Source organism: Glycine max, chromosome 15 (assembly GCF_000004515.6).
Source record: "Glycine max cultivar Williams 82 chromosome 15, Glycine_max_v4.0, whole genome shotgun sequence".
In the NCBI taxonomy this organism is placed as follows: domain Eukaryota; kingdom Viridiplantae; phylum Streptophyta; class Magnoliopsida; order Fabales; family Fabaceae; genus Glycine; species Glycine max.
In genome coordinates this window covers 53,705,966-53,732,385 of record NC_038251.2, presented here as the reverse complement: position 1 = coordinate 53,732,385, position 26,420 = coordinate 53,705,966, and the positions used below count along the sequence as shown (strand labels likewise).

At 33.3% G+C, this 26,420-nt stretch overlaps 1 protein-coding gene and 1 long non-coding RNA gene across 2 annotated transcripts in view; one reads left to right on the top strand and one right to left on the bottom strand.

The window, feature by feature from the left end:
- The first annotated feature begins 5,427 nt into the window (after positions 1-5,427).
- LOC102668814 (uncharacterized) overlaps positions 5,428-26,420 on the top strand; it is a 39,637-nt gene continuing 18,644 nt past the window's right edge. Inside the window, exons 1-9 of the mRNA XM_041009558.1 lie at positions 5,428-5,518; positions 5,624-5,750; positions 6,476-6,681; positions 7,684-8,013; positions 8,553-9,041; positions 10,294-10,398; positions 10,470-10,664; positions 18,728-18,838; positions 19,328-19,424. Coding sequence (XP_040865492.1) covers positions 6,595-6,681; positions 7,684-8,013; positions 8,553-9,041; positions 10,294-10,398; positions 10,470-10,664; positions 18,728-18,838; positions 19,328-19,424 — 1,414 coding nt within the window. The 5' untranslated portion in view covers positions 5,428-5,518; positions 5,624-5,750; positions 6,476-6,594. The remainder of the gene's footprint in view (positions 5,519-5,623; positions 5,751-6,475; positions 6,682-7,683; positions 8,014-8,552; positions 9,042-10,293; positions 10,399-10,469; positions 10,665-18,727; positions 18,839-19,327; positions 19,425-26,420) is intronic.
- Positions 14,095-24,478, bottom strand: LOC102669035 (uncharacterized). The gene is made up of 4 exons (XR_005888591.1): positions 22,577-24,478; positions 17,039-17,287; positions 16,008-16,085; positions 14,095-14,866 (listed from the first exon to the last, which is right to left on the bottom strand). It is a non-coding gene; the product is annotated as an uncharacterized lncRNA (long non-coding RNA).

Sequence of the window (26,420 nt, the reverse complement as noted above, 5' to 3'; positions counted from 1 at the left end):
TCCATTTACATAGTTTAAAACGAATGTGGCATGGCTCATTTAATCCACTTTCATCTCAAAGGTGTTAGGTGACTTTAGACAGCAAGGAGAAAAAGGTGATTGCAAATATAGGGCATAGAATCATGGATTCAATTTCTCATTTATTTTTTTGGCTAGCGCTTGTAGTCTACATGGGTGGAGTTAGAGAAAGACTCATTGATTCATTTTCTCTCTCTTCTTGTTGACTCATAACCTCAACTACTCAGATTCGCCTTCTTTGGTTCAAACCATGCACTATAAGATTAGATATAATCTAGCCCAACAACTTTCCTAGAGACATGAGCCTAGCTACATTGTTTTCCCAGATTAATCAGTCTAGCCTCACAATGTTAGGAACAAAATTGAAATGATGAAGAAAAGAAATAATTTTACTAAATATAAGAAAAGAACAGAAAATATAAGAGAATATTTCCTATCCTTCTTCCCCTATTTATATCTAATAAAACCCTTTAATTAACTAACTCATTAATAGTCCAAATATCCTTCTCATTGTATCCTAAATCCTAACACACAACTTTACCACAAGTATCACTAAACCCTAAACCCTAAACCCCAAGCCCCAAGCCCTAAACTCCAAATCCTAAACACACAACTTTAATCCATGCATTGAAGGCTTCAAATATTGCAAGCCACTTGTGCAATTAGATGGGACATTTTTAACTTACAAATACCATGGTACTTTGTTAACTCCCATCGGACAAGATTGTAGTAGGAACAATTTTCCACTTTCTTTTGCAATTGTTAAGAGCGAAACTAGAGAAGCTTGGATGTGGTTCTTGCATTATTTGCAAAGATATGTTACTCCGCAACCAAATTTGTGTATTATATCAGACAGGGGAACCAGTTTGCTAGCAGCTTTACAATATGAACGCGTTGGTTGGAATGAACCAGATGTTTCGTCTGTGTATTGCATTCGCCACATTGCATCAAATTTCAACAAACAGTTTTAAAATATTGACATAAAAAAACAAGTCATCAATATGTGTATGTTTCTTCCTATTTCATGCATCATATTCTTGCTTTATTACATGTTCACTAAATTTATTACTCATTTTTCTATCTTTTCGCACATGGTTTGAGATCGGAATGAAATTCAATAGGATCCAAAGAAACCATGTCTTCATCCATAGGATTCCAAGTACCCGAATCAATCGAAAGTTCGATTCTATCTGAACTGCCCATTTTCAAATGATATCCACAGTATTCACAAATATTCATTTTTCATTTATTTTTTTTAAATTTAATCCATAACAATTTTTGCATTCAAGCCACAAATGCTTATATTTTTTACTTTCATCGAGATTATTAGAACTTGCTCCTATAGTGAGGAAACCACGATTTAAGGCTAATTTGCTCGCTATGCGAGCAAAGTTTCCACAAGCAGCAGATTGGTTGGATCAAATTCCTAAGAGTAAATGGACTCAGGCCTACGATAAAGGAAAACAGTATGACCATATGACTACCAACCTTGCTAAATGTATCAATTCTGTTTTGAAAGGAGCCCGAGCATTACCTATTGTTGCCTTAGTCAATGAAACATTTAATAAAATAAACGATTCATTTGTTACTAACGGCATCAAAATCATGAATATGATAAATGCAGGGCATAGGTACTCCAAAGACGTATATGTCATGATGCAAGAAAATCAACACATTGCTACCTCGCATTATGTTCGCATGTATGTTTGAGAAATAGGGGAGTTTGAGGTTCAAGAAATTGCAAATAAGCGACTTGATCGACGAGCAATGGCATGCACTGTCAAATTGAATGAATGGTCGGGTGATTGTGGACAATTTCAAGCACTTCGACTACCTTGCTTGCATGCAATTGCAGCGCGTGTTTTTTGCAATTTAAATTATGATAACTTTGTTGACCCTGTATACAAGTTGAAAAACATTTTCAAAGTTTATCAACATCATTTTCATTCCCTTGGAAGTGAAGACACATGGCCACAATATTTAGGTTCGTATTTTATGTCTGATCCTTCGAAACGGTGATTGACATCAGACAAGCCGACCACTACTCGAATACATAATGAGATGGATGAACCAATTCCAAATAGGCCTAAGAAATGCTCATTATGTAGAAGTGAAGGACATAATCGAACTAACTGTCCATACAAACAAGTACATGACTAAAATAACTTGTAATTTTTATGTTTTTTTTTCATTTGTATTGTGCGTTTTATATTAATATATTAATTATGTTATTTTAATTTTTATTGATAGATTATTTAAACTTTAAATAAGAAACATTTAAAGTAAACTATATTAAAAATATATATAACATGTTTTAAATAATAAAACATTAAAATAAAATAATAACATATCAAATAAAATCACAAAAAATATACTAGTAAAATCAACTCAATATTATTTATTATATATTTAAATATATATTTTTAACTTTTTTATTTAAAATAAAAATAAAATCGTAAAAAATATTAAATTTAAAAGAAAAAACATATTTACGAAAAGAAAAAAAATAGGTTAGCATAACAAAAATATGTCTACAAATAATAAAAAAACATTTAAAAAATTTAACAACTTAAAGCAAGTTGGTCTGTGCTATCATAAATCATTTTTACAACATAAGTTAAATTTGACTACTTTATTTATGGCAAGATTTCATGCTATCATAAATCATTTCACCATAAATGACCGTATAAGCATGCTTCATGACTACTTTTATTCTATTCATGCATGTGCAACCTTCACGTTTCATCATTATTATTCTAAAGCTATTCCCTTGACTGTTGTGTTTTCTGCTATTTCAGTGTTGTAACGTGAGTGAACAATGCACTGCATTAACGTGAGTGAACAATACACTACTGTTCTAAAGCTTGTTTTTCTTTGCTGCATGAACAATACACTACGCATGCTATTTTCAAGGACCTGTTTTCTGCTTTTTCTTGTTTTCTTTGCTGCACAAGTGAACTAATGGCATGTTGTTTTCTAGTTTTGCTTTACTGTTTATTTTCTACTTTTTATTTTGCTGTACCACTTCACTATTAATTCACGATACAATTGCTAAATTGTTGAAGTCATAAAATACCACACAACTTCACTATTCATGCAATCAGTGATTTCTTATAATTAATTAGTTTGCATGCTAAAAATAATTAATTAGTTTTGCATTTTTAATATCACTTAGTTATTATTAATTTATGGTTTAGTGTTAAATTAATTTTGGTAAATTATTATTTTGTGTTTTAGAATAATAGTGTTTAATTATTATTAATTTACGGTTTAGGTAGATAAATTATTATACATGATAAATTAATTTTCTTAAATTATTATTTTATGTTTCAGAATAATAGTGTTTAGTTATTATTAATTTACAGTTTAGTTAGATAAATTATTATACATGATAAATTAATTTTTTTAAATTATTATTTTATGTTTTAGAATAATAGTGTTTAGTTGTTATTAATTTACGATTTAGTTAGATAAATTATTATACATGGCAAATTAATTTTGTTAAATTATTATTTTATGTTTTAGAATAATAGTGTTTAGTTTTATTAATTTACGGTTTAGTTAGATAAATTATTATACATGATAAATTAATTTTGTTAAATTATTATTTTATGTTTTAGAATAATAGTGTTTAGTTATTATTAATTTACAGATTAGTTACATAAATTATTATACATGTTAAATTAATTTTGTTAAATTATTATTTTGTGAGTTAGAATATTAGTGTTTAGTTGTAGCTGTTCACTCCCATTAAATTTATAAAAGGAGGGTTCATTCTCACCTCGGTGCATATGTTGCATCCAAACAATTAATTGGTTCTCTGATTTTGATGTGTTTCTTAGAGTCATACTGACATAATTTTTTAGTGTTACACACATGAAAAAGATATTTAAAAAGTTTTTTTTTAAGTTACATAGAATCCAATGATTCCTTACTAATCAATAATTCTTTTACAGATGACTACTGAAGAATCCATAATAAGAGATAATGTTAGCGACTTCAGTGATGACGAGCAATAACATGATTTTGATGAACATGGTGAACCAAGCAATTATGTGTTTTATTTGTATTGTGTGTGTTATATTAATGTATTAATTATGTTATTTTTAATTTTTATTGATAGATTATTTAAACTTTAAATAAAAAACATTTAAAGTAAACTATATTAAAAATATATATAACATGTTTTAAATAATAAAACATTAAAATAAAATAATAACATATCAAATAAAATCACAAAAAATATACTGATAAAATCAACTTAATATTATTTATTATATATTTAAATATATTTTTTAACTTTTTACTTAAAATAAAAATAAAACCGTAAAAAATATTAAATATAAAAGCAAAAACAGATTTACGAAAAGAAAAAAAATAGGTTAACATAACAAAAACATGTTTACAAATAGTAAAAAAGCATTTAAAAAATTTAACAAAAAGAAAAAAAAATAATTTTACCATTTTTTAAAGTTGTAAAACAAAATATGACTTCCGTTTTAAAAAAAACAACTTTAAAGTCGTAAAAAAATAACATTTGCACTGAAGTCGTACATATTTGTACGACTTCAGTTGAAAAAATTTTAAAAAAAAATAACAAGTCGTAACAGGTGTTACTACTTCTGAGTTAGAAGTCCTAACATCTATTTCGACTTACCCCGTTTTGGGTAATTTTGTAAAATATATTCCCGATTGGAAAATTGAAATTTTTTTTACCCCTAATTGATAAAAAAAACCCATAAGTAGACTCTTTTTCCCCTATTTTTACCTAATGTCAATATTATAAGATGTTCAATTTTATAATTATGTTGATAGTTTTCTTTTTTATATATATAGATAGTGAATAAAAGGTAAATGTAAGAATATTACCAATATCAATAATATAATGTTAAATCTTATAATTATGTGGCGGTTTTTTTATATATAGAGAGTGAGAGTTTGATTTTATATCCGTTAGAATATCAATAATATGATATCCTTTGGCGGTTTTCTATAGAGTGAGAGTTTGGTTTTATATCCGTTAGCGGTGAATTTGGCGGTGTCGGCAGCGTTGGGAGGGTGGAGGGTGTGCAATGGAGCAATGTTTTTGCTTGAGGGAGGGGCTAATGGTTTGGGAATGGAAAGTGGGAGGGTGTGCAGTCGGAGTCGGAGTGAGGTTAGTGGAGTCAGAGTCGGAGTGAGGCTGGATGGACCTGTGCCCCTAAAAGACGACGTTTTGGAAAAGGAAGTGGTTTTCGAGCAGTGCGTGACGCGGACTCTGTCTCCGGCGTTGACATTGGAGGAGGGACTTGAGAAACTGAAGGAGGCTCTCCAAATCTTGAATTCTCCTTCCCCTTCTTCCCCTACTGGATTCCTTAGGTTTCAGGTGGCGCTCCTTCCCAGTCCTAAGACCTTCACTTTGTTTTGCTCCCAACCCCACTCCTCCTCGGTCTTTCCTCTCATTTATGTTTCCAAGAACGACGCCGACTCTAAATCACTCTATGTCAATTTGGATGATAATGTGAGTCACCAGAAAGAAAGGTTCTTTTTGGTTTTTCATACCTCAGATAAAGGTTCAACAATCTTATTGTCATTACTTTAATAACTTTAAATACTAATTCTTTAGCCGCTCCCAGATTGAGTTAGATGAGCTGGAAAGTGTTTCCATTCTGTCAATGACCCTTGCATGGGATGAATTTTCCTTCTCTACTTTTCAAGAAGCCCATTATTCGCTTCAAGATTCTCTAGACCAGGTGCCTGACATGCCTTTTTGATATCTTTTCTGTTTTTGTTGTTTTATTTACCATCATTCCCTGCTTCTATCATTTTTCATGTAATTTGGAATATTTAAAGTTAAATGGTCAATTCTTTTTTGTATCAGTTTTTACACCTTTGTGAATGAAAAAAGGGAATCTTTCATTATGGTTTGGTTGGGCCTTTCTCTTTGTTTCCTATAATCTAGAGGATCCTTATCTTCTTCTTGGGTTCTGAAAAAATAAAAACATCAACTCCCTCCTGTATTTATGCTTGATGTTATTTCCTACGGTGTTGGTTATGTGTCATGTCTGGTCTACTATTGACACATGGAAATCCAAATGCACTAGAGCTGCCCTCAAAAAACTCAATTTGGTAGAAGATAGATCTATTCCAAGGGTATAAGCTCATTTCTTTCCTAATAATATGTAAGTTTTACTTGCAACTAGTTGTTACTTCCCTGAATTCCTTGTCCAAAAGTCAATGATGAATGTAACCATGGTTTTCTTGAACTGAGAAGCATATTGGGTCAACATTTTGTCTGAGTTAGTGTGTAAAGCAAAAGAACTAGTGCAAGCATACAAGCTTCAAAATGTAGTTAAGACTGCAGACAACTTCTGTTCATGTTTGAAGCTTGATAGAAACACAGATGTTAGCTATAGTAATATGAGGAAGACTGCTTCTTGAGAAGATTTGACTGACAACTATTTATTCTGTCCTAAAGCTGTAGATCTTCAGTACAAGGATTTAAGGCATTTTCAGTGGCATTGGGAAAAGGGGGAGCCTGTCATTGTCAGCAATGTCCTTGAATGTACATCTGGTTTAAGCTGGGAACCGCTTGTCATGTGGCGTGCATTACGTCATGTAACTAATACCAAGCATGGCCAACATTTGGCGGAGAAAACAATTGATTGCTTAGATTGGACTGAGGTTTGCTTAATTTCCCAATCTTTAACTTTATTGACCTTGGAGAGCTTTTTACACAAATTTCATTCTTCACCTTCATTCTCATGAAGATTATGTTTAATTGTTTAATGTTGGTACTTATTTTAACTAGAACCACTGCAGTTATGGCATTTGGAGAATTATTTAATATTAGCAATTTTTATGTTGTTGAATTTCCTACATGTTTCCTGAATTCAGTAACTCCACCTTTTCTGGATTGAGACTTGAGAGTTATTTCAGTGCATTTAATATTGTCAGTTATTGAATTCCATAGAGTCATCAGAACAGAATGTCCTTGAAATATTTTGTGAAGTACTGAAAAATTACAATTTTTTGGTGGATGGTTCCACTTTAAGAAACAGTTTGTAGATGTTCTGCTATCTGGGTCATAAAGAGATACCGGCCTAAGGTGGAATGTTGGTAAACAAAACACACATTAGGGTGATAATTAGAAATCATTTTTCTGAGTGTAGTTTTTATATTAGTCTCAAATTTTAAACCCTTGTTTCATGCTTTATGCTGTCTCTCCATCATTCTCAAGAAATATGGCTAGTGTGATCAATTTATCCTGCTACCATCATCATCATATTCATCTTCTTAGTCCTAGGTTTTGCTCCTTATCTTATCATCTTAGAAAATTTTATCTCAATGTTTGGTTGTTTCTTGTCCCTGCCCCATTTTGCTGTTTTTGCTTTGCCTGCCCAGACCTTTCTTGTTGCCCTTGCATCCTTTGGTATGTTTGTCTAGTTCTTAGACTTACAGCATCTAGCTGATGTTGGGTAAAATGTACTTTTTATTTTTTTTTAGTTTGTTGAAAATGTTATTTTCAATTTGTACTCATTCTGTTTTTCTGTTTAGTAATCAGACTAGAGTAAATCATATCTGCTTTATTTTACTGATTTAGTAATTCTTTACTGCTTTTACTGGACTTGTTTATTCAGTTTCTGCTGATTTCTGCATCTCTTTTGAGGTATTGGTTAAATGCAGGGGGAAATTAATATCCACCAAACTTTTATTGGCTATACAAATGGTCGTAGGGATTGGCTTGCTTGGCCACAGATATTGAAATTAAAAGATTGGCCTCCTTCTAATTTATTTGAGGAACAATTGCCTCGTCATTGTGCTGAGTTCATATCTTCCTTACCCTTCAAGGAATATACTGATCCTCACAAAGGTTCTCTTAACCTTGCTGTGAAGTTGCCTAATGGTTCTCTAAAGCCAGACCTGGGGCCAAAAACATATATTGCTTATGGATTTCCTCAGGAGCTTGGACGTGGTGATTCAGTGACTAAGCTCCATTGTGATATGTCTGATGCAGTATGCTCTATTTGCTTATTTCTTTCCTGGGCTGTTATTTTCAAGGATTTCTTCTAAATTATTTGAACTTTTTAAATAGATTTCATATTGGATGGTGTATAGTTTGTAGGATGTATAAAGTGTTGTCTTTTATAAGCCATTGCATTTCTCTGTTCTGTTTCTTATGAGTAGTTTGTGGCTTCAATTCCATGTCAGTTTTTAAGTTCTGTGCATTGTCTTCAATTCATAAATTCTCATTTGATTCTATATTTGACGAGTTATTTCCCTGGTTGTTATAATGATTGATTGATAATTAGAAAAACTACTCTTGTTATGATAGTAGAATCATCACATTAGTATGTTTAAGGACTTGAAATGAATGATGCCTTTGGCTTAGAGAAGGCTTTAATTTGCGTATACATACTTATGTCAGTTGCATAGATTTTCCTGATCAAACATTTGTTAGTGTTTTGTATATTTTGCTGTATGTGGCCCTGAGTGCATGCTTATCAATGAAGGAATTGAAGCATTTTTTTTTCTTAATAATTTGGCTGTTTTAGGTAAATGTGTTGACTCATATTGCTGAAGTGAAACTGGATTCTGATCAACTTACTGTCATTGAGAAGTTGAAGCAAAAGCATCTCGAGCAAGAGAAAAGGGAGCTACTTGGTGATGATCAAGATGGAGAAACTAATGTTGACATGGTTAATAATTCATCTTCTACAATAAATGCTTTGGACAGGCAAAGTAGTGTTGAAGTCATGGAACAAGAAGGTGGATTATGTGATGGGATAGAAGTTGATCAGTTTCATCAACCGTCTGGTAGTAATGAGGTTGCCATTGCTAATGAGGATGGTATTTCATATGGATCAGAGCTCATAGAGGTTGACAAAGTAAAAATAAATCAAGGTGATTTGTTGTTTGGGGGGGATGCTTCAGATGGTGCTCTCTGGGATATTTTTCGGAGACAGGATGTCCCTAAGTTGCAGGAATATCTGAAGAAGCATTTCAGAGAGTTTAGGCATGTCCATTGCTGTCCTTTAAAGCAGGTAAATTATTAAAATGATTCAGTTATCTGTCTGAGTACTCCTTATCAACCTGAGTCATTTATAACAAATATTTTCACCTTTAGGTTATATTTTTAAATTTTAATATTTGGAGCTTTGCACCCTTATAACATTGACATTCTCCCATTCCCTTATTTTATTCTGATAAAATTTTCATTAAATATGCATGTCATAAAGGATTGGGTGAAGGATCAAGCTGCTAATAATTAGTTATTTAGAAAATAAAAAAAAATGTTTCTTTGTTTATTTTATTATGTGGTAATGAGCTTTTCATTAATATGACAATAGATGTCATGCAATTGCAACTGTGTTCGTTCTTTAAACAAAGGCTGGGAATAGCATTATAGTGCAATTACCAGTCCAAAATATTCATTAATTTTTCAAATAAATATGTTTTATAATTTGCAAAGTGAGTGAGTACAACCGGGAAATTGAGTGTATCCGACTAGACCGAGTTTCCCAGTTCTTACTGGTTCAGTGTTGGGTTGATTACATGGCACTGGGTTAGATGCATATCCGATTTGATATGTGACCCGAACCGGTGCTATGCCCGGGTTCCGATTTAACCGGTTGGACTGGCTGGTCCAGTCTGAGTTTTATAACACTGCACACAAGACCCCTTTGGTCTTGAATCACAAACAGTACACTGCCCACTTACCTTGTACTGAAATTCAACATTTTATTAAAAGAACGAAGATAGCACGTTTGAACTCTATTCATGTTACATTAGGTAAAGTTTATGAATTGTTTATACTCTTTTTATTACAGCTCTAACAAAAAAACTAATTCAAATTCAATTTATAATATATTTTTTTTTTTGCAGGATGATTGACTTTTGGATGTATAGGTCTTTACGCCTTTATCTTATTCTGCAATGACTCTGTGAGAGAGGAAGAATAAAAGGGAATGGAAGTTTGGAAAATTTTAGACTAGAAGAAAGCCAACTTAGAGTTGAGCTTTTTAAGAACAAATTCTATCTCAAAATCAATTATAAGATGAACAAGATTTTTAAAATTTAAATAACCAAATGGTCTAGATCTAAAAATAAGCTGTATTTCACCTAGATATCTAGCTTTGATGGTTGCCGAACACCTTAGATTTTGGGAAATTTAATTCATGTACCATAGAAAAAAGAAGAAAATTATTCATTTGCCAGGTTATTTCTAGTTGTTATGTTTCTCTGTTGTATTTGTCTGAAGTTTGTCCTTGTTATGTTTGTCTCTTGTATTATCAGTTGGATCATGCCAATGAATTATCAAACTCCCTGAAAGAAAGTGCCAATATTAACACTGTTCGGGCATCGCTTATTGTTGAAGAATGCACAAGACTTGGTTTGATGGTGAGATGATCTGATAAATATTACATATGCACCAATATTAATGCATGATTCTGATTTATTCTTTTGTTTAGTATTTGTGTATTGCTCCTGGATCTAGACCTTCCCCTATTGCTGTTGCTAATGCAAGTCACAAATTAATCACATGTATTTCATGCTTCGATGAGCGTTCACTTGCATATCATGCTGTTGGATATGGAAGAGGATCTCACATTCCAGCAGTAGCCATTACATCATCAGGCACTGCAGTTTCCAACCTTCTTCCTGCTGTATGTTTCATTAATATTGCTTGTTTTACATGGATGTCCTTATTTTCATGAATTTATTTTAGGGTAAAATACATTTTTGGTCCCCCTATAATGCTCAATCTGCAATTTTGGTCTCCTAGATACTTTTATTTTTCACTCAATGTTTGACCATGGATAATCAATTAATGGTCAACTAACAAAAGAACCAAAATCGCTGATTTTGAAAAATAGGGGGACTGAATGTCTTGATTTGGAAATAGGAGGACCAATATTGCGGATTGAGCATTATAGGGGACCAATAGTGTATTTTAGCCTTTATTTTATTTTGAATGTGTGATGATTTATTAATTTCATTCCTGTCACTTGGTTTGTTGTCATTCTGTATGCTGTTGCTAATACATGCATTATTGGAGTTCAATTGGTTGCTTTGCTGGCTCTTTTTTTGCACTTAGTTTTTACTTTTATTTCCATCAACTTGATTTGTAGTTTTCTCTTAGAGTTTAATTCCCCTCAAGGTTTGAATTGTATTTGCTTTTAGAGTTTAATTCAAATTCACTAACTATGATAATAATTTGATCATAAATTATCGATTATGATAAGAGTATTGATTTTTATAATAATTATTTAAAAATCGTATCTAAAATAATTTTTTAGAATAAATAATACATAGTAAATAATTTATGCACTGAAATTTTATAAAAACTTTTTACACTTTTATTTAATTATAAATTATCATATATAATAAGTCTGTTAACTTTTATAATAATTAATTTAATAATTTTTTATATGTCATCATTTCTAGTTAGTTGATTGAAAGTGTAAAAAACTTTTACACTATTATTTAATCACAAACTGTCATATGTGTGATAAATTTATTGATATTCATGATAATTATTATTAAAGTTATATGATAAATATTTCTAGTTGATTGATAGTATAATTTTCTTGCACAAACAATGCACATGCCTACTAATTAACTCAATATTAAATTAATTTACAATTTTTTTTTACATTTGACAGTATATCAAAATAAAACTTATGCTTTTATACAAAAACATGAGATCCTTAATGCACGTTGGTTTTATATTTTGTTATATTGTGTTCATGTATTTTTTTTATTTTTTTTTATACAGTGTTCATGTATTCAATATACTTAAAAATGAAACACTTTCATGCATTCAAGTGTACCAAACAAAATTCCAACACTATATTTTGGAGAAATATGGTTTCAATGTGTATTCTTTTTTAAATTTGTAAGAAGAATTTATTACTGTTTATGGGCTGATATATATTTTTCCTGTAGGGACTGCAACCTAATCTACTAACTACTACTGAACTCTAATGCAGGTCAAGTCTGATCTGGCTAAAAATATCCAATCATTAGAACCAAACTCTAAATGTTATGTCTTGTAATGAGTGATTCTCTTACACTCTGAAGTATAACAATTTTACCTTATAAGGGTTCAATTCAATCAAAGTAAAATGGAAAGCGTTTCCTTATTTATCAAATATGCTTATGTTTTGTAATGTTCTTCTACTAATATGTGGCAAGCTTAATCCAAAGTGATCTTTGTTTTGGAACTATCCAGTTGAATAGCAGCATATTTTCAGCCTTGAACTTTATATTTTATTTGTGACTATTCTTGTTTAAGAGTGGTTTATGAATGTGGTATTGATATTTGATGCACGATAACTGGCCTTCTGTCAGGTAAAGGTTCAACAATCTTATTGCCATTACTTTAATAACTTTAAATACTAATTCTTTAGCCGCTCCCAGATTGAGTTAGATGAGCTGGAAAGTGTTTCCATTCTGTCAATGACCCTTGCATGGGATGAATTTTCCTTCTCTACTTTTCAAGAAGCCCATTATTCGCTTCAAGATTCTCTAGACCAGGTGCCTAACATGCCTTTTTGATATCTTTTCTGTTTTTGTTGTTTTATTTACCATCATTCCCTGCTTCTATCATTTTTCATGTAATTTGGAATATTTAAAGTTAAATGGTCAATTCTTTTTTGTATCAGTTTTTACACATTTGTGAATGAAAAAAGGGAATCTTTCATTATGGTATGGTTGGGCCTTTCTCTTTGTTTCCTATAATCTAGAGGATCCTTATCTTCTTCTTGGGTTCTGAAAAAATAAAAACATCAACTCCCTCCTGTATTTATGCTTGATGTTATTTCCTACGGTGTTGGTTATGTGTCATGTCTGGTCTACTATTGACACATGGAAATCCAAATGCACTAGAGCTGCCCTCAAAAAACTCAATTTGGTAGAAGATAGATCTATTCCAAGGGTATAAGCTCATTTCTTTCCTAATAATATGTAAGTTTTACTTGCAACTAGTTGTTACTTCCCTGAATGCCAATATTTGTTTGACATGTTTCTTTAGTTGATATTTGTCTTTTGCATTTTCTTTTCCTTGGGTCTCGTTAAATGTTAATGCTCAAAGGCTATTTTCGTTATTGTTGTATTTTTTTTGTATTATATGCTAATATTTTAAGAGTTAAATACAATGGAGTGCAAACTATATTTGGGCCAAGCCCATATACTTTCAATAGTCTAATTCTAACTCAATCCATAATAACTCTTTAACATTGTTCCCAAATCCCAAGTTTGAGCATAAATATTAATCATGCCTAGCTTGTTACAAAAGAAATAACAGTGTTTTCCGGTCACAACCTTTGTGAACAAATCTGTTAGTTGGTCACCTGCCCTTATGTGGGAGGTAGATATAAGATTTTGTTGAACCTTCTCTCTGATAAAATGACAATTTATATGCTTATTCCTCTCATGAAAAACTGTTGTTGAAAGACAGAAAAACAAATACAACAGACGCTGGAACTGTGTCTTAACTACACAACAAAGTCTGCTTTATACAGTATGATTGCAATAAATATAATTATAGGAGATTTTATTCTTATATACATGATTTGATATGCCTATAAATCACATTCTAATCAAACATGCCTATAATTACAAAGATCCTAATTAAATAAGGGAACAAATCATAAAAAAATATAAAAAGAAGAATAATTTTTAAGAGATCATCTTGGATATTCTAAAAACAGGGGGACTGAGTGTCTTGATTTGGAAGAGGAAGAAATTATTCAAGTTTGTATACAAATAATATTTTTGATCTCTTTAGGTGACTAACAAAATGTGCAGGTTGTGGAGGCAAGTCAAGATTTTGTGCCACTTATTTTGAGGCAAGTCAAAATGTGCAGTGGCTTTAAATATTTTAGAAAACTTAATGACCTTGGTTCAAATCCTATTTTGTGTTGTTTTTCTCTATTTTTATGTTCACAAACAACAAAAACTAGCGTAAACAACAAAAAAGTAATGTACTGGGCTGTGTGAGAAAGCAATAAACACTACTAAAATAATAGTATTCTACAATGCGCATTCAACAATGGTGGTTCCAAAAATGATGTTGTTTTAGAGGCGGTGGCATTATAGTAAATAAGAGATTTATTTCAACTACGTTTTTGTTGAAAACAACGTCATCTGCGCGTTACAAAAATGGATTTAGTGGACACCGTTGTTGAACTGCATTATCCAAAGACGGGTTTTATAAACACCGTCTTTGAATCTGAAGTAAATTTTCATCTTTTTCCCAAGCATACTTGCACTCTACCCTAGCCCGCATTACCTCACTCATTTTGTGCCCTTAAGCTTGTCTCTCTAAGTTGGTTGCCGTCGTGAAGCACACCAGCACTGTCGTGGTTGTCGTCGACGATTATACAGGCCAGATCGTCGACGATTATACACTTCTAGTTTTGAATATATATACCCTAGGGTATTATTGTATACTACTGATGTTGTGTATTTGATACAGAAAATCGAAAAGAAAAATTGGATTCGAGGCCAGCACCTCTAGACAAGGTAAGAGTGGAAGGTAAGCTTAAGTTTTCATATCTCCATTGTGCCTTACAATTGCTTTATTTATACTAATTCCTTGGTAACATAATTTGACATTTTGTGCAAAGGTATATCTAAGGAATTATTGGCTAACAATTTATGGGTAAGCTTGTCTCCCTAAGGCAGGACCATCAACCATCTAGCAATTCTTCATTCCAGGTCAGCTTCCTTTCTCCCTTTCTTTCTTATACGTAGTCTTATGGTGTACCCCTGGCCATCTTTGATTTTCCTTTTATCTGCACCCCTGGCTTCAGTATTTGGACCTCTGGTTTGTGTTCTCTGTTAATTGCCCCTTGTTCCTAAGCTTTTGTATCAGTATTCCGTATGGTGGTATAAAAATTAGAACAAAGGGAGCATAATGTTGTTTGTGCTTATTATGTTGCAGTTTTGAATTGTATAATGGTTTTTTTTTTAAGAGTGTCTATTATGCTAATGAAAAAGGATACGTTCACTGCACATTGAAAATTCATTTATGTTAATCACTAAATATGCATTATAATATTCATAGTTAAATTCCTATGCTGCTATATAGTGCTCATCCAAAGTGATGGATGATGCTTTATTTCTAGCTTGGTCTTGGTTAAAAGCTAGAGAGAAAGATTTCAACACTCTTTTTAACCACTGGTCTACCAATCTTTCGGAGTCTTTTGTTTAAGTTGGGTTGGGTTTCCTGTATCTTCTGTGGTGGGGTCTTGGTTGGGTTTCTTCTCTTTTTTGGAGGGCAGCACCATAGGTGTCTTGTATTTGTTCATCTTTCATCAGTACCTCTGGTACTGATATGTTTATATTAATACTATATATTTTCTGCCTTCCAAAAAAAGAAATATTCATAATTAAATTGTGCCTAACCACCTGGTATATCATCTGGAAATTGAGTTACAAGATGAAGTGGGGCCAGAATATGTAATGGTAATGGTTAGCAGACAAGTTATTTAGGAGAGACAAGATTCAACAAAGGCTGGAAAAGAGGAAGGGAAAATTAATCATAATGTGGGAGGATGAATTTGTGCGATGTAGCCAGTTTCCTTCTTTGATCCTTAAGGACAAGGTTGTAGCTCCAAGAAAGGGCCATGTTAGGACATTTGGTTCAGTCATGGAGTAGACAACATAAGAGTTGGTCAGGAAAAAGACAGATCAGGAAGCTGGTTAGCAGGAGTTAGTGAGTAATGATGAGTTGGAACTAGTTAGTTAGACTTGGGCATTGTTGAGAGCAGGCCAGCCAGTCATTGTGAGTGGTGCCCTAACATAAATCAATTCACTTATTATTGATAGATCCTTCACTTAATTTTCTACACTCTTTTTGAAATTTGGAAAGAAGGAATGATTGTTTTCTATCCTCCTCCATTTCCGTCCAACCAAGCACACTGTAAGTGGAATGCATTATTATAACACATCTTTATTTGCCAAAAAGTCTTGATGCAGAAAAATGACAATATAGTACATACCATACAGCTATATGCAACATCACACATTTGGTTACCAAGGGTAGACAATTCCCAGTCTAGTATTCCAATTACTTGATCCTGCAGCAGAATGAAAACTTATCAGGCATAAGAACTGGCTTCTAAGATGCCAATGAATTATTATAAGTCCTAAATGCTAAATGTGTGTCTTGACACTGTCCAAACTCTAGAGTAAACTATACATGGCATTGAGAACATAAAGTTCTGTTTTTTTTTTTTTTTGATCCATAGGAATTGAACTCAGATACAGGAGGGGGTATACAACAAGTCACGCACATTGCTCAACCAACTGAACTAGATCCGTTAGTATTTCTGTTTTTAAATTACAGCAGTTATGATACTCTAATTTTGAGCATGACCAGATCAAAATGCTATGCATTAATACTAGAACAAAGAAAAATACTTTTCAGCCAATGGAACTTTAGGAAAGTGTAAAATCTTATTATATGCACCTGCCATGACTGTTACTTTATGGACATGGGTCAGACACTTTATGGACCTGCCATGACTGTTACTTTCTTCTCCTTGAATGCACGTTTGCAGGGTATGTTCAATTCTTTTTGCATAATATTTATCATGTTTTGATTTGCTTGGCCTTGTATTTCAAATTGTGATGCTAACAAGTCTGAATTGCAACACAAAAAGGCTAAAGATTAGGGATGTTAATAATGTAATGATATAATTGATGAAGTTGGGGGGTGGGGAGCCTTTGTGTCTACAACTTTTTGGCTGCCTGTTTTTTTGTCTGTATTGGATTAGCCTTTGTGTTGCACCTTACCATAGTATTTGGCTGGAGAGGAGAGGTCTTTTAAATAATAGCTTGTTTGGTTCAATGTTTGGTGGGGAAGGGGAAGTGAAGGGGCTATCATCCCTCCCCTCATTATTTACTCCCTTTCATTATTTGAGGATTTGGGTGGACAGAAAAATACTGAAATCGTTTAGACTGTGAAGGAGCTAATTTTCTAACATTCCAAGGGAAATATGAAAAATAAAATGTTTCATAGAAACCAAACCTCTTCCTGCATTCAGGAAAACTTGAAAAGCTCATCTTCTTGCATGACTATGGTCCTCAAAGTAGTCATGCATATCTCAGGGAACACCAGTTTGTTTACATAAGATGGCATCTTTGTTTGACCACCCCAACTATAGTTGCAAACTTTGTCAACTTTGCCCTTGTTATTTTCTCCACTGTTTTGGGTGCCTATTGGAAGGTATCCATTATCCAGCAAAGTTTTGGGTAAAAGACATCTCATTTCAGCCTTCTGTAAACATAAAACAAAGAAACAGAAAGTGTAATTACAGAAGGATGAAATTTCAGTATACATAACCAGTCTTCCTTTTGTGTTTTCTTCAGGGTGACTGTATTTCCTGGGAATCTCACTTTTGGTATCTTAATCTTAGCAAAGCTCAAGGCTTACAATCTCTCCTAGAATATGTCAATCTTTCATTTGTCACAGTTAGGAGAATTTGGATTCTGGACCTTTCTAGTGGTTTCTCTAATTTGGATTCTTTCATGTCTTAACTCATTTTCCTAATTGAGAAAAGTTCACCATTGATAAATTTATTTGAAAATTCAAAGTTCCTTTTTATGTTGAAGGCTTTTGCTTGGACTGAGGGATTGAATGGAATCAATAGTAGTGATTCTTGCATGATCAAATCTGATGTAGTTATATTTTTTATTTTACATTGTTTGATTGCTAATCTTTTGTAGAATAGCTATGAAGCATGGATACCTCTTTTGTTCAAAGTGTTGCCGTGTTGGGCAAATTCGTCTGAGGAAACACCTGTTTTGTCACCTTTAGTCCCAGTTTCATTATTGGGTAGTTCAAAAGGTGAAGACCAGAAGCAGAAAGTTGTTACTAAGCAAGTAAAAGTTCAAGCGGTATTAAAGGCAATAAAACATGTTTGAGATGCCTTATCACTGATCGTGATTGATTGCTTTTGGTTTTCAAGTTGGTTTTCTTACATTAAGGGCATGCTTGATAAACCTGAAAAGTTATACATTGAATGTATTATGTTTGAAAAAATTCTAATTTTAAGTGTTGACAAGTGCAGCAAAGAAAACCTATAGCATTTTGTATATCAAACATGACAACCAAAGTTTCCTATAACACTGCACTAAATTTTAATTTATTTTACTTTATCTTATTTCCTGTTTGTGACTCTTTGATATGTGAAATCACAAGGAGCTCTAACTAATCCAACTCAGGTTAGGTGGACCCATTTAAGGGGATAAAACTTTCCTAGTGCCTAATTTTTCTATTAACAAAGCTCAAACTTAATACCTTATTTAAATGAAACTAATCTTGTCACTTGGAACAATAGATGTTAACTTTTGGTGTTATCTTGATAGAGCATTTATTTTATTTAATTTTAACTTGCTAATCACATTTCTAGTATGCATGCTAAAGTGAACATAAGTATCATCACAAGTATGTTCAGCTTAGCAATAACATAAATATTGAAAAATTACAATGTTTTGTTACATTTATGTGGTGCCACTGCCTAGCTACCTGCTAAGAAACTTCTGTGTTTTAACCAACATGTTATTTTGCAGAAAAGTTGGCATCTAATTTTTTAGCCATTGAAATGCCTTCCCTGGTTTGCTGTGGAAAATGTCTTAATTTATGGTTTAAGAAGGATCTGATTAATATCTGACTAGTTGCACTTCTTACATACCTTGTTTTTCTATGGTATTTTAGAGTCCAAAGAAGGTCAACTTGGTTGCTGCTCTGGTTCGTGGTATGCTTGTTAAAGATGCATTGATGCAGTTGGAATTGACAATAAAACGAGCAGCAAAAACTGTATATCAGGTAGTAACACTAGGTATTTTCATTGTCACCTCATTGGACAAGCTTGCAAAATCTATAATTTTAATTGCTTTCAAAGTTCCTCTGTGAATGCATCAGGTTTTGGTAAAAAAAAAATAATTTAACTCATTCTTTGCCCCCTCCCCTAGCTCTTTTACTTTTTGTCATTGATCTCAAGGACCAGGTTTTCAATGAGGTTATATAAATTTTTAAATGGGACAATGTCATGACAGTGAGTAAGAAGGAATTGCAAATTCATTTCCTTATTATATTTAATTTTCTAATTTCATGATTTTTTCCTACTTATAACACCAATATCAAATTCTCTGGGATTCTTGCTCTTCCATGCTTTATGGTGGTATTTAACATAACCATTTTTTGATAATTTAGTATTTTTCTGTATGATTTTATGGTGACAATAACATTTTTTGTTTCATGATTGACATTGGAAGCAAGCTGCGGGATACAATCAAATCTTTTGGCTGTGTGCAGGGAATTCTGATCTCAAATTGTCCACGGCTATGCAGCGAAATTCTTGACAAGTTGAACCACCCTTTTCTACCTGCATTATCTATATGCTTCCTTCCAGGTTTGTAACTCGAATACTACTTTAAAATAAGTAACAGAATGATTAGTATTGATCAATTAGAATAACTGGTAGGAACATTAGGATCTCTTTAGCGATGACAGAGTTCCAATATGTCACATCACAACCTTTCTATCATAGATATCCTTGTTTTATAGATAATGATTTCACAAATTATATTGTCTTGAGCTGGACTATTGCCTTTATTTCCTATTACATTTAATTCTGAAGCTAAAGAGTAGCAAGGATTTTCACATGGCTCCTTTACTATTTAATTTACTAAATTTGTTAAATATTTCAAACCTGCAGACCAAAACTCACGTTTGTTTGATTACTAATTATTGTCCTGGAGGAGAACTATTCCAACTTCTTGATTGGCAATTCTGAGTTACCCAATTCCGAGGAGAACTATGTCCTGAAAGAGGAATGCCGAGCTTCAATTCTGAGTTACCCAATTCCAATTCAGGGTAAATTTTGTCTTTGCAATAGTTCTTGGATTAGGGTTTGCATATGTGGAGAAATCTCGTTCATTTGTTCAATCATTTTCTTTACTTTCTGCTGAATTTTCGTTGTGAATGCTTTGTTTTACTTATTAGTTGCTCACTCGTGTGGTACATAAGATGTTTGTTGTGGTTTTACATTGAGATGTTTTTATTAACCCTTTAAGGATGTTGGATGATACTTAGAATATTTGTTTTTTTTTTGTTTTTTTTGGTCAGCAAAAAAAAATAATATATATATATATAAGAAATGAATCTAAGTACCAGAGGTACCGTGATTACAATAAAATCCAGATAAATGGTTCCCAAGCCAGACTAGACAGTTGACAGCAGTCTTACTGGGAACCAAACTAGACAGCTTGGTTATACAACTATCAATACACTATGACTGCTACCCTTGTCTAAAAACGATAGCCTCTCTAAGGTTAGATGACCACTGATTGTAATGAGATATAAAATCTTTCTCATAGTTTCTGAGCCATGTCCAAAGTAAAAATAGGGAGTCCTCCATCAGTTTGTTTCCGTTGAAAGTCCCACTTGAGAATATAATGTTGTTCCTCAGCTGCCATACAGAGCATGTAAGAGCCACCCACCAGGACCTCCATCTAGAATATTTATAACATTGTCGTATTTATGAACAGGGTTGAGGATGTTACAAGAGTCTGGGATCCTTGCTGACCAGTGACCAGGGTTGAGGATGTTACCAAGAGTCGAAGACCGTTGCTGCTAGAATGTATGCAGCTTTTCTTTGTAAATGAATTTGAGCTAGTTGTAAGATTGTCACAATAGTTTTCTTAGCTATAAGAATTTGTTGGTTTTGAGCCAATAATCATAATCTTCCAGGCTGAGAGGTAGTTGATTTGTTGTCTCTTTTGATGTGTAGGTCAAGGTAAAGAGAAACGTTGTAAGTTAGTATCCTTTTAAGGTAAAAAAAAAAAAAAGGGAAGATTTTGCGTATAAGCAGAGCTGCACAAAGGTACGTAACATTTATGATTTAACTGTTTGTTGGGTTGATGGTTTTCTTCAGTTTTGTAGAAGGTACTAAGATGTAGGCATGCTAGATCCTTATTGCTTGACTGTTGACTGTCCAAGCATTCTGCTAATACTGATTTCATATGGCTTATACTCATTTCAAGATTTCTGGTAATACTCATTTCATAACGGCACTTAAAATTTTTCAGCTGGATGGAAAGGCTACTTGTTTTTCTTTTTCTTTTTTTATCAGCAAAGATAATATAATTTTATATAATAAACTGAGTACCAGAGGTACCAATACAAAGAGACCAATAAGATGGTTCCCAAGGGCAGACTAGGGCAGTCTCGAAGGGAACCACACTGGAAAAAGAAAAATACATGTATGAAGACCCTATAGCTCTATCGTTATCTAACAGCAAAAGCCTCTGGAAAAAGATGACCATTGATTATAATTAGTTACAAAATCCTTCTCATAGTTTCTTAGCCATGTCCAAAGCAGAAATATAGCATCCTCCATCAGCTTGTTTCCATTGAAGATCCCATGTGAGAATATAATGTTATTTCTCATCTGCCACACAGACCATGTAAGCGCCACCCACCAGACCCTCCACCTACTAACACAAATTCCTTTGACCCCATCAATCATATGTTGGGCAAAATGTTGCCTTTGGTGCAGTGGAAAAACAGTGGAGATGTTCACCCAGGTCATGGTTTCCCACCAAAGAGGTATGATTTTGCTGCATTGGAAAAATAGGTGTGATGTATCCTCCACTGTGCTTCTGCAGAATGGACAAATTTGGTCCTGTATTTCCACCTGCCGCCTATTTAAGTTTGCTTTAGTAGGCAATCTGTCTCGAAGTAGCCTCCAAACAAAAACTGCAGCTTTGGATGGAATCCGCAGATTCCATAATTGCACAAAATCTGCAATGTGAACTATAAAGAATATAATTTCATCCATTCGAAATTTTATACCAGTTTATTTTTCTTTTCTTTTTCCAACAATGTACTGGTCTGATGGTGTCACAATTGCCCTCTATTTGTATAGGTGTCATGACTAGTAGCCTGGTTGCTGAAATCACTGATGGTTCATCTAATGTTCATGAAGTATGGAAGCTTGCATACAAGTAGTATCGGTATTTTCTTCCTTCACCAGTTAAACTATCCCCGGTTTATTTGCTCATGATTGCCCATGCATGGAAAGGCTTCTTGTGTTTTACTGATTTCATATGGCTTATACTCATTTCATAAATTAACAAATATCTAGAAATTTTGTTAATGAAAGTCCGATAACATTTTAAATCCAATGTACATCATTCCACAGGAGACAAAGCTATTGATATAAGGAGTAAGCACTACATAGTATAACCTAGGATACAAAGCTATTGATATAAGGAGTAAGCACTACACATTGTGCTATGAGGAGCACTTCATGGAACAAGAGAGAATTGCAATAAAATTCCATTCTTAGCATGTAAGTCACTTTTCTGATCCATTCTATGTTAGTATCACATCACAACGTAGTCTGTAATACAGATGAATAGGAAAACAGGTAACTTAATTTCCCATATGCTACAGAGTTGGAAAATTTAAAGCTGGCTCACCTTTGTCTAGGAAGAAAATGACATTCTTACTTCTAAGTATGCAAGATGTTATACATAAATAATAACTCCAGAGAAATACCTTTAATATCTCAATGTTTGTTAATTCATTCGCCCTGTCGCTAAGCAATCGTAGCATCTGAATAAACCTCTCAGCGTACAAATTTACCATTAGCTGGAATATGTCGTATCTGCCTGAATTAGAACAAATAAAACATGTACATAAAGTAACCCTCTACCAATAAACACTTGTTTAGATTAAGTGAAATGTGTAGTTTGACTCAGATAGGCTCAAGCATGGGTTTAGAAGAAATTTCAATTGTTGAAATGTATAGTAAGTCGTTCATCTAGTGACAACATAACAAAGTCACAAATTTATGCTGAAGAGGTCATTTAAGTCTGCAATATTGATAAATGAATGATAACAAATTCTCTCCCCAAATCATTTCAAAGAGATTTAAAGAGGATTAGGGGATTGAAAAACGTAGTATAATTCAGTTTCAGATGGCAAGTTTTCAAAATTTCATGACTCCTGACTGTGTATTGTGACTCCATTTTGTATAGTGCGTACTTAAGGTAAGGTTCATAATTTTTTATAATATTTGAAGATGGGGGTGATTCTTTTAATTATTTGTGAAAAAATAAATCAAAAGTCTAAGAAGAGATTACTTTGTCTATCCTAGTAATTATTGGTGAAAAAATATTCTTGTTATAGCCTTTCTCTCAATTCCCTTGCTCAAAATATGAACAAAACAATACAGATGAGTTGTGTAACTTTATAAGTCATCGGTATTTGAATTTTAAAGTTCTTCAGTTTCTTATTAGTTGTTACATGTCTGGAACCGGCACAGTGGGCATAAGGATCTGAAATCTGATGTAACTAAATTAGAGTATTCTTCATCCATCTAGTTCAGCTGGAAGTTGGAAGTAACTTCCAAAGGCACCAGGGTAGAGACAAATTTGCATCAATGCATGACATCTAGCATAAGTACTTCTCTATACAGTTTACTGTTTTGCATCAATGCATGGCATCTAGCACAAGTACTTCTCTATACAGTTACTGTGTTGTGTACTCTTTCTCAGTGCATGAAGGCAAAAATTGGAATTTACTGTTTCTTGCTTTATTTCATCTGTAGATGAGGACACCACATCTATAAATTGAAGTTCTTGCAGAGTTATATGCAAACCAATGAGGTTGTGAGGGTCATTGTTATATGAAAGTTGAGGTAAGGATTTTTTGCATATTTCTTTCTGTTCTTTATTTTCTGGGTTTTTCTCATACATAGTAGTATGAAGAATGATATCATGTAAATTCATGTCCTGGTCTTTAACCTTCGTATATAGTGATTTATTCACCCTCTCCTCCAGTTCTTCGTTTGCTTATTGAAATAGAAGGTGCTACTATCATGTTGGGGTGTTGCATAATCATGAACCAGAACCATGATATAATCCATGAGTGCATGGTCTCCAACATCGTGCAACAACTACAACCATGACATAATCATGTGAATTCCTGTCTTGGGCTGTTTTCTCCCTCTATAATTACTTAAGCATAGTATCCTAACCTTTATTTTATGGGATCTGTAGTAGCATTAAAGTTGTAGTGTTCAGAATTTGTGCAGGCTTTCAAGTAGAGGTTTTTTCTTGATCATTGGGGATAGATCACAATAAGTAGATATGAAGTTCATGAAACTTGGAACAAGGCCAGATACTTTCTACAGTGAACAAGCTACCAGGTATTTATTTGATCTTTGGCCCAAGAGTGGTACAAAACCTACTAAAATGAGTATTTTTTAGATATAGGGACTAAAATGTATAGATACAGAGACAAAATAAATAAGGAAATGAGGGGAAATAAATGTTCAATGTGCTCTTATTTTTTTTTCTTTTTTACTTTACAAATCTCCTAAAGCACCATGTACTACGTTATTTCTTCATTTCCATATCTGAACATTCAGAACCTACTCGCAGATGATATGGAGGAGAGAGAGCCGCTAAAATTCCCGACAAAATATAACATTCAAATGGGCATGAGGTGGCTGATTCAGGGTAGCCAGTCAGGGGATTCATTGGTGTTAATTTAAGTATCATTTTAATCATTTTTAGATTTTTAGATTCTTAAAAGGGAGTATAGATGTTTTGTGTTTTACATTTTTAGTACAATTAATGTGTAAGTCTGACTGAGTAAGGCTTTGTTTGTTATTGTTCTTGTTGTTGTTTGTCGTGAGTGATCCGTGTTTGGTAGATTGATGAATTTCAGTTGCCTGCTGATCTGGGTAGTTAATGTCATCTGGTAAGATAAATAAAAGTTGTGTTGTTGTGGTAGAGTAATTGGTGTAAGTGATTTTTGTGGCGAAAGTTTTGTAGCTCTGGCTAGTGTACATACTTTTTGTTTTAGTTTCTGAATTTTGAAGTGTGACCAGGTGGTTTAAGTGCAACTTGTGTAAGTGATGTTTTGGGGCAAGTGTTCCTGAATTCTAAACGCTAGTTTAGTATTGAGTTTGAGGAATGAATACTGGTTTAAGTGCATGTTTTATGTCTCACCTTGTGCCTGTTTTAAACCATTTATTGACTACTTATTTTGTTCTCCAGACTGTTTAGGTAGGCGGTTGGGACCGAGGCTTCTTGGGAGGGCTGATGATTCAGGGGTAAATAACAGGTTGGTCAATGCTTTATTATTTTGGCTGTCTGTGCAAGATTTACATACAGAACTACTTCATACCAGGATCCTGTTGTAGAGGTAAATTAATTATTACCCTTACATACATAACTATAGTTATTGATTATTATTTTGGTAAAACGTATTTGGCCGCCGTTCATGTTGTAATCATCCTTGAAGGCCAAAATGAACCCTAGCCTTCTCATCTTGTAAGCTTTCTTTTTTCCTCTCTCTTTGATTTTTCTATGTGTTTCGTTTTCCCCTCTCTTTGCTACCTCTGTGGTTGGAGATACAACATGCTTGCAGTGTTCAGTTAGTAGCTTCTGAATTCTGATATTGATCACTTGCAGTGTTCATGCTGCCTCTGTAGTTTTAGAGATATTTGTTATTATGCATAATTTATTTTTCTTTAAATTCATCAGATCTATCTTTTTTCCCTCACTCCTATGTTGGAAATAGAAGTCCTGTAAAGCTGTTTAATCTGTTTGCATGCTCCTGATTATGAGATGTATACTGAAATTATAATCTAGATTAACTATGAACGTGCTGAGGGCGAGCCCTGGTGCAGCGGTAAAGTTGTGCCTTGGTGACTTGTTGGTCATGGGTTCGAATCCGGAAACAGCCTCTTTGCATATGCAAGGGTAAGGCTGCGTACAACATCCCTCCCCCATACCTTCGCATAGCGAAGAGCCTCTGGGCAATGGGGTACGAAGTTTTTTTTAACTATGAACGTGCTGATATAATCATCTTGAAATTGAAGATGACCATAGCAAGTTGTAATTCATTGTGATCAAGGATCATGTGAATGATTTGAATATTTCCTCTACTTCCAGTGAGCCCTGATTGTCTTCTCCAGCAAAGCTCAACTGTAGAAGATTCAATTTCTTTCAAATTTTCTGATGGTATAACTGAATCAGTTCCATGCTCATACACTGAATTTGCCGAGTGACTGGTGCTGCCGCAGTATAAAAATTTACCTAACACAGAGGTAAGCATCATTCTTTCTTTTCAACATCAGCTTTCAACTTTTTATCATAATTCTTATCTTTGGTTGTTGATGATTAGGACTAATTTTATGACCAGTTTTTTTGGTTACTGGTGAAACTGTGGACTACTTTAAGAATTTGAATGACCTGCTAATATAATATGTATTGTAAGACATTTTTCTGAAGGATTTGCTGATCCTTGTTTCGTTTTTAACTAATGGAGCAGGTTAAAGAGTTCCATAGAAGAGATGGTTTTGAGGTAGCAAGTGCTGACAAGATGG